Source organism: Artemia sp. Qi Xiang Cuo, chromosome 1 (genome assembly GCF_049724085.1).
Source record: "Artemia sp. Qi Xiang Cuo chromosome 1, ASM4972408v1, whole genome shotgun sequence".
Classification (NCBI taxonomy): Eukaryota; Metazoa; Arthropoda; class Branchiopoda; order Anostraca; family Artemiidae; genus Artemia; species Artemia sp. Qi Xiang Cuo.
In genome coordinates, this window is record NC_142794.1 from 97,224,109 (window position 1) to 97,238,665 (window position 14,557).

The following is a 14,557-nucleotide window of genomic DNA, read 5'->3' on the forward strand; positions in this document are numbered from 1 at the left end:
TCAAAGTTCTGAAGTTGGAGTCCCTCAAAGAGAGAAGGCACACACTGGTCATGGACTTTGGTCGAAAAATCCTCGACTCTGAAACACACCGCGATCTACTTCCGGATTTTGAGGCGCGCAAAACTTAACATTCTACGAGGCTCAGCGAAAAACGCAGCAAAGCTGGAACGACCGCCGATCCACTCATCCGAGCGGTACCTGAAGTCATTTGGTCCATACTTCGTAAAACACTACAATGGTGACCCAGAAAAATTGTAAATAAATCAAGTTTGAATAATTTAATTTTGTAAGTGTTTTTAAATTGTTTGACTTCCGCTGTTATTTTTGTTGTTAACAAGAATATTAAGGGAAAAATAAAGTTAATTTGAAAAAAAAAAAAAAAATAAAAAAAAAAAAAAAAAAAATGGACCTTTAGTAATAACCTAATTTGATAATTTCGAGCATTGTACTTTGATATAGAAGTTGTCACTCAATGAGTTTATTTTTAACTGAATTTTAGTATTTCACAGTCTGAGATATTTGCACTTGCACAGAAGGGAGGGAGGTAGAGAAGTCCCTGCCCTCTACTCTCTTCAAATTCCCCCTATTTATTCCACTTTTTCTACGTTTAATATTTCAGACTAATCAAATTACAAATATATCTGAAGATTCAAGAAGTCTCATTAATTCTCTTAGACTTAGCTCAGATGATCCCTTGCTGAATTTGTTTGATGTGGCAAATGTTAATTTTGAAATAAGAGGAAATGACGTAATGGTGTTTCTTCATATTCAGAAAACTGGAGGGACTCAGTAAGTATTTCAATGTAAGTTTGTCTTCAGTTTTTTTTTTTTTTTTTTTTTTTTTTTTTTTTTTTTTTTTTTTTTTAGGTAGGCCTATAGGCTCTATGTGTATATTCAATAGATTTTATATCAAATCGTTGCTGGTTGATGTAGTTCGGTCATTTAAATTTCAAGGATATTCATTTATAACACATTATAAGCGGTTTATATTAACTTAACATAAATATATGTTAAATTGTAGTATATCTGATAGTATTTTTATTTGTCAGTACATCAATAATTATAGCTCAATTTTCATAGACCTTGCACTAGCAGCTTTATTAGTGGAAAGCCACTTGTAAAGAAGCAACAAACAGTTTTCCCTCAAGAAACACTTTCCTTGATTTTTCCTTTTTCTATTAGAAAAAAATCTCTTATTTATTTTGTCATTATCGTGCTAATGGTCATTTGTTAATTACTGATTTTATTAACAACCTTTAGAATACATATTTGTATCTCAACCCAACTGATAGCTGTGTGTCAGTCACGGTTTTGTAATAAGTGGTTTATAATTATTTCAAAGGGCGCATGTCTACATTAAAACTACAAGTATAGTAGGCTTGAAGCCATAGCAGACTCGATAGTGTTTGCATGTTATCGTCAAAAGTTCTAGAACGCTTTTTCAATACAGAATTTTTTTTTTTTTAAACGGTTCAGGGGAAGAACTTTACTTGAAGGGTGGGCTACTAGGAAAAAAAGGCGGGAGCTCTCTGCAAGTGGCTTACCAATGTACGGAACGAAAAAGCCTATGAGGGAAAAGGGTAAGCATTTCAGATACGTTCGAGTATACGCGTCCGATGTGATAATACTTATGATAATCTGTACTAATCTATGTCCGTAAATGAAGCACAAAATTCTTTAGAAGGTATAAATGTACTTCTGCGAGATATCTGGGATATCCAGACTTCTATTTCTTGGAATCTCTATTTGTGAATAAAGCCTTAATTCAGAGAATAATTTCAGTTGAGCGCTTTTATGTTCGAATTTCATGTGCATTTTATTTTATTTTTCAGATTTTTTGTTTATGTTATGGTTCTTTGGCTTGGAATAATTTTTTTTTTATCTATCTATGCATCAAAAGAATTATGTGCATCAAGAATACAATACCTGGTATTTTTAGTCCGAAAATAGTCAGCTACATTTAAGAATGTAAGTCTCTCTTATTTTCAAGTACCCCCCCCCCCTCAGCATTCCATCATATTAGTTACATTTGTTTCAGTATACGCTGCATGAAAACTCGAGTAACTTAATCGAAATCAAGCAATACAAAAAAAGGATTCAGATCTGACTTACGAACTCAAATGTGTTTTGCTTCTCATGAACAGTTTTGCTTGTATCGAGAGAAATATAAACCTTCGTGAGGTGTTATACCAGCCCCATTTCATGAAACATCATCAAACCTCTTATTATATCATCATTTGTATTTAGCAGTACATAACAAATACTATTTCTGAAAAAAAACCTTAATCCTGGACAAGGCCGTCTTCCAGAATTTTGTTTTCTTGGAAGGGGGGGGGGAATAATTTTTTTTTAAACGAGTCAAAAATCTGCTTATATGCATTTGTATTAGGTTTTTACGAGTCGAACAAACATTTGGGGTGGGGGGGGGGTGGTGGTTTTCAAACCCACTATCCCTACCCTGTGGAAACCGTCTTGATCCCGGATTAGCCTTTGTTCAGTGGGCATAAATGCCAAATACATTCTTGTGTTGGAGTTGGTAGAAGTGCAAGCACTTGATTTCTTTTGCATCCAACACTTTTTTTAAATGATGTTTTTAGTTCAGAAAATATGGAAGTACATGGCCTCTGTCACTCGGTTTCTTTCACATCTAAAAAACTATCTTTATTAATCCGTAACTAATATTGGTTGTTAATAAACCCGACTCTTGAATTATGATTTTTGTTTAGTTAAAAAAAATAACATAATTATTATTCACCTGTTGAAAACCTGCCTTACAACTAAAAGACGGAGGAAAAAAACATATAACAAAATGTGCACAAATAACAGTAACAAGCATCAATGAAGACAAGACGCTAATAAAGAAAATCCTATCAATTTAAAAGAAGAAACAAAAGTTACTTCGTCAATGTTGGGGCGTTTTCACACTCAAATCTAATTGTAACACAAAAATCCTTCCTTTCCATTGGCAATCTAGATCAAGAAAATACTTTTCTACTGACAATCGGGATTGTGAATTCAGTCTCATTTCCACTCGCTTGAAACCAATCTTGTTTCTAGAGTGGAAAACACCTTTGCTTTTCTAAAAAAGACTTCTTATGAGAATTACTCCAGTTTTTCACAAGAAAAGAATTATTAGTCCATGGAGGGAAATATAGACGATATTTTGCAAAATAGAAGAAAACAGATAACTTTTGGCATATCCGAATTCGGAAACATTTCTAGAAGTGTGACCACCCCTCCCCCTAAGTGTATTATTTCCCAAAACACATCCCAAACACTTCCAGAGGTTGGAAATATACAACAAAAGCCGAGGGAATACTTGATGGAGGGTAACCAGCCCCCCCCTCCCCAAAGTCTATCATTCTCCAAAACGCATTCAATCAAAATTTTAAGAATGCAATTTGATTCCTGATATGGTCTGTTGTCTAAGCAATTTTCTTGTATAGGACATAATAATTAATGCTTCTTATTTAGTATTTGTTCTAACTGGGGTGATTTAACACACTTTTCATATGCCAATGTGTTCAAAATATGTGTGCCATTTGAATAAAACATACGTCAGGTCTGCGGTTTGCACAATTTTTCCCATTTGAAAATCTATCTATTTTTTAAAATTTTTGACACTATAAAGTCGAAAACAACACCAGATAGTACAAATGATGTTCAAATGAATAAAAACAGAAAACAACACAAAAATCATTGCATACACTATACGAAAATAATTTGAAGCCTGGTCCAGGAAGAAAGGAAAAAAGTAATGACAGAAAATTAAATTCTCATATACAGAGCTTCATTGAGGTTATTCATTTGACTTGGTATGCCAGTATGTTGAAGCTTATCCACTAAATTATTGTTAAATGCAAGGAAGAGAAAGATTTCAAGAGGCTAAGGTCACTTTGGCTCAATGTTGCCAGTTGCTTAGTCTAAAGTTGCACCGCCTAAATGTGAAAATGCACCGAAAGCTCCATTTTCCTAGTGAAAATGCGCCAAATGAACGATTTTCCCCCTAAAAAAGGCTCTGGTTCGAAAAATTCAATTCGCAACTGACAAAAAAAAAGTGCCAAAATGGCGCAAATGCCATTTGGCTTTTCTGTTATGGCTTAGCGGCTGCATATCATTAGCATATGGTTTGATTTACAAGCCGTCTCCACATTAAAACTCTTAAACCGTCAACGTTTGCAGGCATGAAGCTAATACGCATTTAAATTTACTAGGAGATGAAACAGCCTCTTGATGCATTCCTTTATAATCAGGAATTAGGCTCGAAGGCTCTTCTTTGTGGAAGGATTCTGACAAAATATGCTCAATACTGTATAGCAAACAGCATTTTGGAGACCACAACATTCACTTGAGCCGACGGAAAAACATGCAACTAGAAACAGAAACTAATGCTTGTAATTTCTTATAATAGATTTGCTTTATTTAGTCATTTTTTCTGCCAACAAAATTAATTCAGTTTAAAAGCTATTTCAGCATACACTAATTAACATTCACAAAACCTATATAGAAAAATAAACCTAGGGTTTAATTTCAAACAGGAAATATGTAATTTATTAGTGATTCCTATCATCTTTTGGGTTCAAATTTTTGGTTTTGTTTTTTAATTTTAGTTTAATTTTTCGGCTCTTTTATCTGTTTTCTTTTTTGCTTCATAATTTTAGTAGCCATCCACTTCCAATTTTTTTTTTTTATTGCATTATCTCTTTTCAATCCCAAGCATAATATATGTAATTGGATAAGGGATTTTTGGGCTTTGTGATATATTAGGTTTTTCTTTTTCAGATTTGGAAGACACTTGGTAAAAGACTTGGATCTTGAACGACCATGTGCTTGTCAGCACGAAAGAAAAAGATGTGACTGCCTAAGACCAGGAAAACATCGTGAAATTTGGCTTTTTAGTCGCTTTTCTGTCGGATGGAAATGTGGCTTACATGCAGACTGGACAGAACTGACAGAATGCGTAGATAGAAAGCTGAATCAAGTTGTGGGCAAAAGAAGCAACCGAAGGTTTTTATCCAGTTGTTTTTATTTTTGAGTCAATTGTCAAATAGGCTAGTAAAATACGGATGAAGATTACCAAAAAAAATGCAACAAAAAAACAACATTTAAATATTGGACAGAAGTCTAAACATAAAAATAATAACGAAGTCGAATGAGACTGAAATTTTAATGAATCTGGATGGGATGAATCGATAACCTTTTTTTCGGTCTTGGCAGAACCTTTGTGATTTAATGAAACAAAAACTATCAAATTTTATAATTTTTGTTTTTGTTTAGTTTAACAAAGTTTTGTCGTGATTTTTCAGTATTTCTTTTTTTTTACTTTTTGTTTCGCTAAAGGCAGTTATTTGTCGTAAAACCTAAAACTTTGCTTTGTTCATACATTATTCACTCTCTTCAGAGACTACTTTTTATATTTGGGTCTAAACACGCACCTCCCCATTATGCTAGTAATTATATTTTATATTTAATGTTCTTGCACTTGTTGCATATTCAAGCCACATCCAGGTTCATCGTGACGCACAGCAAACGACGACATGCTTATCTCCGGAGATTTTGCTCAAGGGTGGCAGATTTCATGATCTTAAGCCAGTGACGGTCACAACGTCACACAAATTATCGCTTGTCTCTAATAGTCTCAAGGTTGGACTTGAATGTCGTGAGCCACATTTTCTTCTGTCCTTCTACTTTCTTCTTCCGTGCTGCTAGTTGAAGGCATTTGATGCATTTTTTTCTTGTATGTTCATCTAATCTCCGCATGATGTGACCAGACCACCTCAGAAACCACATTTCGACACCATCAGAGACAAGTGTTCAATTCCCACATCTTTTCCTGATTTCGTTGTTCGAGACTCTGTGTGAAATGCGAATGGCTAATATGCATGAAAGGCATTTGCGATAGAATGTGTTCAAGTCAAACGCTTCCGCTGCTTTCCTAGACCGTGTTTCACACCTTTAGAGAAGAACAGAGAGTACCATGACTTTGTAGACTCGGCGCTTTGTACGTAGTGAGATTTTGATGAGTTTCCAAAGGGAGTTGTTCAGCTGCAGAAAAACGTTCCATGCTGAGGATAAGTGACTCCGAATCTCTTCTGAGGATTCCTAATTGCGTTTACCATTGAGCCAATTTATTTGAATGACTGGACGTCCTTAGTTTGACTACCATTTAAGATCACAGGGGTGTCATCCGTTCCAGCCGTCAGTCTAGTTTTCATCTCCGGTAGCTTTATTTGGGGGTCAGTTGGGATTGCTCTGTTTGCTACTTTGTTGATTATTGTCTGGGTATCTGCAACAGGCTCTACAAGTATGGCCACATCATCAGCATAGTCATGATCTGTAACGGAGAAGGATGAGCTCACTTCTACACCTTTTTACTTGCCGAGGGTCATACGAATCCAATCGATGAAGATGTTGATAAGGTTGGTGAGAGGAAGGAGATTTAACGAATACTCCTTGATCAGGACCGAATCCAAAAGCTCACCATCGACTCTAATTTGGACATTGGTTCCATCATAGTATGATTTCAAGAGCCTGATGATCTTTTCAGGGACGCCATCTTCTCCCAGTCTCGTTTCAGAAATGATCAGGATGTCACGATTTTAAAAATGAAATTCTTCAGCTATAAAAGCTTGTGTCAGAGGGCATTTTATCGAGTACAGGTTCCACCCGTCAATATTTAGGTCTTGTCTTCTTGATATGATGGTAGCTAGATCACTTTTCGACGAGGGCTTAATTCTCGTCGCATCACATAAAACCGGGAATGCTGTAGCCAAGCTTTTAATCTGTATCACATGCGTCATCTTGTATACTGGAGCTTTCTTGGAATAAAGTTCACCATAAGATCCCCAGCCTTGTGGTCACCCGTAGCGCGTTAGCCATCACCTTGCTCTGCATGAAACTTAGTGATTTTTGCATCCCTTCAAACTTTAAGTCCAAATTTTTATTATTAGCTTTTCCTTGCTCCCACCTTGAGTCAGCAATAGTATACTATCTGGAAAACAATTTAATGCTTCTTCTGACGTTAATAGTTTGAATCGTTCTACCTCCAATTCTATAAAATTACTCAGGTCAATCCTTCTCCCCCCGAACAATATCTACTGACACTTGCTGCGTAGCTAAGGACATTTACCAAAAAAAGCAATTCTTGATTTTGCCATCTGGGGTCAATGTTTTTTTTTTGGGGGGGGGGGTGACTAGCCGCTAAGGACAGATTGTGTTCTTATCTCAGTTATCTATAACGATAGTTAATTGTTTGCTATTATTTTCTCTTATAATAAACAAATAACAAAATTATATATATAAGCAGAACATATGATTATAAGTACAGAAGGTACTATAATATTTTTTCTTTTATGTATAACTAGCCAAAGTACGTGTTGTATGATTGGCACACAAAAAAGAAATTAACTGTCTAGGCGCATTTTTCTTTTCACCTACTCCTAGTAATGGGTTAAATTGCATGGTGATGCAGAACACCATCGCGGGAGCACCAACTGCGGCAGAATGTAAGATCCAGATCTATGGACAACGGCCTCTGCAAAGGGCTGCCTCGACACTTTCGGGGTACCTGCAAGACTAGGGATCTTGCGGTCAACTCTATTCCCACTTAAGGAGTGGCGCCCCTCGAAGAAACTATAGCCTAGTAAACAATACAGCATTCGCACGGGATTCTGATTAATGGACAGTTCTTCTGGGCTTGGTCTGTTTTGATGGGCATTTTCGGGGTGAAAAACCTCTTCCTAGCTAATTTATCTCCTATGGGCTGCCTCCCCGTAGTAGCATAATATTTGTAGGTATGAATATACAATGAATCGGAGGCTATAGGCTTGAGATTGTGTGTGCAGGATTTCGACTTAAGTGCCGGATTAAGCACTTCTGTGTAGACTTGAAAAGATATGTGATCCCTGTCCTGCACTGGTATCCGGGATCATTGTTTTTCCTGAGGCAAAAATAATCTCAATGATTTAAAGACAATGAAAATTGGAATATTACGACGTTAAAAATGACTATCGTATCGACATTTTGACTGACGAATTCAGACGATTCGAACTGGAGTTAGGAGTTTCAGAATCTCATATCCCAAGGGTAGGAAGTATGAAATTAGGTGATACAGAATTTGTTTACTCAGGCAGGAAGGATGGGGTACTTAGACAGGGAGTAGGGCTCATGATGAAGAAGGAAGCTGCTAAGTCTTGTTTAGGCTGGGAAGGTATTAATAATAGAATACTACTTGCTCATTTTATGACTAAAAAGTTCAAGGTATCAGTTATAGTAGTATATTCCCCTGTAGAACCGACTGACGGAGTGACTCAGATGAATTTTACTTACAGTTACACGAGCAAATAGACTGGGTCCCAGGTAGAAATATAAAGTTGTTATTAGGAGACTTTAACGCCCAGGTCGGTAGAAATAAAGATAGATGCTATTCTAACCTAGGTAAATTTAGGGTAGGAAAACAAAACAGTAATGGATACAGACTTTTGCAATTTTGTAGGTATAACAATCTAGTTATAACCAGTATGGTGTTTGGTCATAAAATGGCTCATAAATTAACATGGTATTCACGTGATAGTAAGACAGCAAACCTCATTCATTATGTTATAGTAAACCGAAGACTGGCAGGATCAATACAAGATACTAAGGCATATAGGAGTGCTGTTATTGATGTTAAAAGTCTAGTAAAAGTGTCTTGGGTTAATTTAAAGCTGAAATTTTGGAAGGGTAACTACTTCCCGGGAAGTTATGATGTTGGTAGACTCCAGGACGAGAATTTTTGAGAAACTTTCCAAGAACAGTTGAATACTATATTGATAGTTTACTACATTGACGCTATAATTCTATATTGATAGTTTAAAACTATATAAAGATAGATAGTCATTATGTTATTGTAAACCGAAGACTGGCAGGATCAATACAAGATACTAAGGCATATAGGAGTGCTGTTATTGATGTTAAAAGTCTAGTAAAAGTGTCTTGGGTTAATAACTCGTAGGATTTAAAAAGATTTCGAAAATGTCTTGTTTGGTATTTTAGGCGAAAATAGCTCTTTTAATATTTTCATCGAAAACATTGAAAAAGAAGGACCAAAATTGCCCCCCGCCCTTTTATATTTTTCTGAATTGATGTCACTGAGCTCTATTATATTCTTGTTGGAATACAAAATTTGAAAAATGATTCGATGAAGCCATTTAGAAAAAAACAAAACAAGAATCTCCATTAAAGTTTAACAGTTTAAACAAATTAAAATTACTTTTACAAATACAATCTTATGGAAGGGGCGTCAATCATGACACAACATATTTTAACGTCCACAACAGCCAACTTTTTTATGTATATATTGTTACAAAAACCTCTTTTATAAAGTTTCGGTTACTATTAGCTGAAATCGCTCCTTACTTTGATTTCTTTACCAAGAAATGTTTGAAAAGTGCTGATCGCGACAATCAAATGGATAGCAAAGCTGGCAAATAATTTGTGCTAGGGAAAATTTTCGCATATATCAGCTACAGTAGGAAATGATTTGAGAGTTGACCACTCTTTTATCTCGCAACCAATTTTTTTCAATAGACTAGTGAAAATAATGACTTCCAGATTTTCAAAAGCTCTATTTATTTCTTGAAATTATTGATAACAAAATAAAATATTACATTCTGAATTACTAGTTTTTTAAAGTTGTCAGTTTAAAAGATCTGAATATAATATGAATTTAGTGGTAACGAAATTCTATTCAGAAATTCTTTCCATTGCCAGCTTGGATTTGGTTTCTGCGAAAAAACAACAACAAAAGAACTCACTGATTTGGCTATGAAAAAATTTGATGAAATAATGCAACAACAAATGAAACCTGATGGTCTCTGAAAACACCACCCGACTCCTAATTTTGTCCCGAAAGATAACAAAACCTCAGAATTTTTAGCGCATAAAAAAAAAGAATGGAAAGCCAGGAAGGTCTCAAGTTCACCAATCTTACTCAAGGCGTTAAAAGTTCACGAGAAGAGCAAAAAGTTACTTGACTTTATAGTAGAGGCAAAAAAAACATATTTAACTGACAAAAATTAAGTTTAATGGCTGTTTTCGGCTTTACGGGAAATTCAGAAAACCGTGAGTCGACAATATCAATGGAAAGAGAAGATGGCTTAGAAAACTATTTTAGCATGAAATCATCACGAATGGAAAAGGTGAATAACTTCAAAATACACCCTGCTTTCTAGTGATAAACCTGTTTTCATAATATAGTGGGCTCTAGGCGGATTTCCCTGGAAAATTTCCCCGAAAGTGCGATTCCCCGGTGAATAATTCCCTTCTCCACGCCCTTTCCCCCCCCCCCCCCGAAAGACTCCCCTAATGAGCAATCAAAGTGATAGATAAAAGAAATGAAGAAAAGGAGGGACTTTGAAAAATTCCTCGTGTGTTCCAAAATGTAGGTAGACTAGCCTATATATCCTATGGTGTTTATTTTTATATTTTGTGTTTTTTTTTCGGTTTGGGGTTTGAAATATGAAATAAGTGGGAACAGTGGAAAGGGTGCCGTATAATGGAAGCGCACACAGAGATACAGGCTGGGACTAAAAAGTATGAGTAATTACTTTTCATGTAGTTGGTTAGGCGCTAATATCTATCATATATGATTTTATTTCATCTCTTGTGATCGAGATGACATCCACTAGCCTTGCATCTTAAGGTTTCTCCGTCCGAAGTACTTTCAACGGTTGATATTTTTTTTGTTTTTAATCTAAATAACAGAGAGTGAAACTCCGAGTCAGAACCAAGCCAATTTAAAATGGACGGAACTCTTTATTTCAAATAAGCAAGCAAATTATTTTCTTGAACCTTTATCTTTCCCTGCTATGATAATTAATCCTCCGACCATTGTTTGCATTGTGTAATTTCAGGGAGTACATGCCCGGAAGGTCTTCTTACTTTAGTTTGTTTTAAGACAGTTGAAGGTGGATTGATCTAACACATTTTTTACTGCCTGAAAGTTATGAAAGCCAAAATTTGCTACCAAAATTAATCTATTGATTTTCTTCTGTTCTCAAATAGGTACTGTTTCTCATAAAAGTAGATCTAAATTGCTTTATAAAAAAAATCTTTCAAATGAAGGCTTTAACCCCACGCTTTACCCCTTGAGTTTTATAGCATTATGTCGAAAGACTTTAAGAGTGCAGTCAACATTGGTGAAGCACCAAAGATACCAACATGAAAAATATTTTTTCGTCCCCAGGCTCCATCGACTCATACGTGAAAGCCGAGATTTCTTCGATTTTCTTTTTGGTTGTTCCAAAATAATGAAGATTTAAGCCTATGATAAAGTTTCACCATTGTTGCCAGACTTTGTAAAGATAATTTTATCTTTATGTTCAATGCTTTAAGCTGACACATCGAGCTGTGTTCTCCGTTGGCTAAAGTTGAAATTTTGACCCAATAATGAAGAAAATTTGGGAGGCTTTTTTGGCACATTACCATCTACCATGAGAAGCAAGCTTTTATTAGGAGACAAAAGTACTGCCCCCACAAATCCGAAGTCCATGTAGCGTTTGTAGCTAAGGATCGGACAAAATTCAACCAGCGAGTTCGAAGTTGCCTAACGGAGTTTCTTACATTCTTGAGGAAAGAAATAAGACTCCTTCGTCTCTTTTTTAGTTATTTGAGTATTGTTACAATAATTAATGTCACTTCTTTTATTGCTTAAATTAAAGATGAATTAAATTAAAGATTAATTAATTAATTTAAAGATTAATAATTAATTTAATTGGCTTAAATGAAAGACGAAAGAGAGGTTGGAATTATTTGATTTTTTTCGTAATCAGAAAAAGGATGGGTAGCAAAATTTAGGATTTCAGTAAGGGAGCTGGATCCTGAGGACGCTTTCCAAGAGCAAGCTCCGTCCCCCATTCCCCTTCAGAGAACACTGTCCCCCCGCACGCTCACCCCTGAGCACGTTCTGGAACCGGTATTATGCTTATCGTAAAAGTAATACAGGACATTGCATTTGCGCAGATGGGGGATTTAAATCTGTTTAAAACGTTTGATTGCTGAATTTGATGGTGTATCAGCTGTGTCGAATTAGGTGAAGTGTGTTTGATGATGGTTTTTGTGGGTATTTTTTCCTATTTTCAAAATTCATTACCAATTTTTAATGCTCGTACATTTTCCCATGTAACTTTAAACTCCATTAATTTTCTACGTTTACAAAACTGATTCTTTCTAATCAGTTAAAAAGAACAATTAGTTTGGTTGTTATTTGTACCAATCGCTCCTTACCTATAGTTCCTTACCATGGACTGTTTGACCAGGTAGTTACTACTACTACTACTAACAACTCACCGCAGCACCAAGCCGCCTGAAGCCAACATAGCTACGCACGCTGGTAGTTACCAAAGGAGTAATTTTAGTTTGGTAGGTTCTTTGACCCTAGACATAAATACTGAAACCTCCTACGTGTGACATTGCTCTTGAACTGAACATCTATCTTTATTTCATTCTTAATTTTTAGATTTAGAGCATGTTCATAGCTAGCAAAATAATATCGCACATTATGCGTTCTTGTGTATTTTGAGCTACTTGTATCCGTTCATTATTTTATTGCTGGCATATGTAATGCAACTTGTTCACATCGATCCATTAGCTCTTTATTTCATTGGTTTTGTTGAAATCTTCATAAGTATTTTCTGAATTCTTTCATGCATTATTCTTGTTAAGGGGGTGAAAGTGTTGATTCTTTGTTTCATCTTAGAAAGTGGACCTTCTGGAATTTAGAAGTAATGACCATAATTTGCCGTGATGATGTTATTTTCTATGTGTTAATGTTTGGTTTATATCTATTCTAGGTACTTTTATGTTACTTTTCTTCGCGATCCTCTTTCTCGATTTCTTTCGGAGTTCCGGCACGTTCAAAGAGGGGCGACATGGAAGAACTCGAAACATTCTTGTGACCGGCGATCACCCACCGAAACTGAGCTACCCCGCTGCTATGACGGTTAGATATTTTTATATCTCGTTTTTGTGTGGGTATGTGTGAGTGTTTTGTGTGTGTGTCTTTGTGTATGTATATGTGTGTGTGGGTGTGTGTGTGTGAGTGAGTGTCTGTCTTTGTGAGTGTCTGTGTGTTTATTTGTCTCCGTGTGAGGGTTTTTGTCTGTGTTTGAGTATTTGTCTGTGTGTGAGTGTTTGTCTGTGTGTTTATGTCTGTCTGTGTGTGTCTTAAAAAGGGCACTAAAACTTTTACTTTCCTATCGAATCAACCGTTTCCGAAGTTTCCTTGGTATTCCTCCGAAATGCCTTGATAAAAAAAGAAGAATAAATAAATAAGAAGGAGCCCACTTTGCTCTTTAATTAAGCTTTTCTATTGCCCTGCCTATGATTATCATGATAAATTTAAATTTGCCTATTCTTTGTTTTCAATCATGGTTTTGTCTCGCTCAAATATCATCTCCCTTTCAAAACACTTTGTGTTCACATTTCAAGGTTATTCTTTTCAAATGTGAGAGTTTTAAAATAAACTCCTACATGCATGCCTGATATACATAACGATTAAAATACATATTTTATAACAGCAACATTGACAAAACATGATACAACAAGATGCCTGAATACAGTAAACGAGATTCAAAATGAGTAAAAATGTAAATTTTATTCTTGTGGCTCATAATTTGAGACTAAATAGCTGTCATATTCGGCGAATTTTTTCCAATCAATATTCTAATTATTTTTGCCAAACACAAATATGCGTAATCTGATATTGAAGATCATTTTTGAAGTAGATATAGCTCCTTTCTCGTGCAAAAAGATAGTTCTTTTTGCATATATTTAGAGGGCTTCGGGCTTCCGGCGCCATCCTAAAATATCTAGTAGATAATTTCTTACGTTTGGAAATTAGCTTACACATTTTTTTTTAATTTTCTCTCACCGCTGTCCAAGCTAATCCTTGTATACTTGCCTAGGACAGAGATAACTGATTTTTCTGTGGTTAAGTTTTTTTTTTCTTGTTTTTTGTTACTGGTGCATAACTAATTGATTCAAATTTGGCCTTGCCTGGTAGAAGCTAAATTTACATTTAACGGCATTTTTACGATACATTTTTACGATAACGACATTAGTCGTTATCGGTTTTCAACTTAAATGGTATGTTTCTTAGAATTTTCCTCGAATTTCTTGTGATTGCAGTGTCAATATTCAACTGTTCGTTTCAATATCAATGTTCTTTATCCCCTCTTCTAAACTAAGCTCTACAGCAGCATAATTCTTTTACCATTACTCTCAGGAAGCTATTGTATTAGATTTTAAGAGTCAATTATATTTTAGCTGCATCACAGACCCCCCCCCCCCCTCTGACGCTATTGCCTGGATTTAGCCCTATGTTATAGCCTTTGAATGAGCAATATTCAAGTATATTCACAGAGATATATTGTGTGACACAGGGAAGCGTAGGAGCTCAAGCAAAAATGGACCTAGTGAATTATTTTGGCTTTTGCGAAACAAAATCAGTGAACTGTGATTTCGTTATAATTGCTGATACGCTTAAAGGTCCCATTTTCACACTCGTGTCGTGATTGCC

General features: G+C 35.5%; 1 protein-coding gene across 2 annotated transcripts in view; it reads left to right on the plus strand.

The window, feature by feature from the left end:
• Window positions 1-14,557, plus strand: part of LOC148956970 (heparan-sulfate 6-O-sulfotransferase 2-like) — a 43,287-nt gene that overhangs the window by 23,826 nt on the left and 4,904 nt on the right. For both annotated transcript variants that reach the window (XM_089088017.1, XM_089088011.1), the window contains exons 3-5: window positions 620-789; window positions 4,783-5,007; window positions 12,831-12,979. In XM_089088017.1, coding sequence (XP_088944143.1) covers window positions 620-789; window positions 4,783-5,007; window positions 12,831-12,979 — 544 coding nt within the window. The remainder of the gene's footprint in view (window positions 1-619; window positions 790-4,782; window positions 5,008-12,830; window positions 12,980-14,557) is intronic.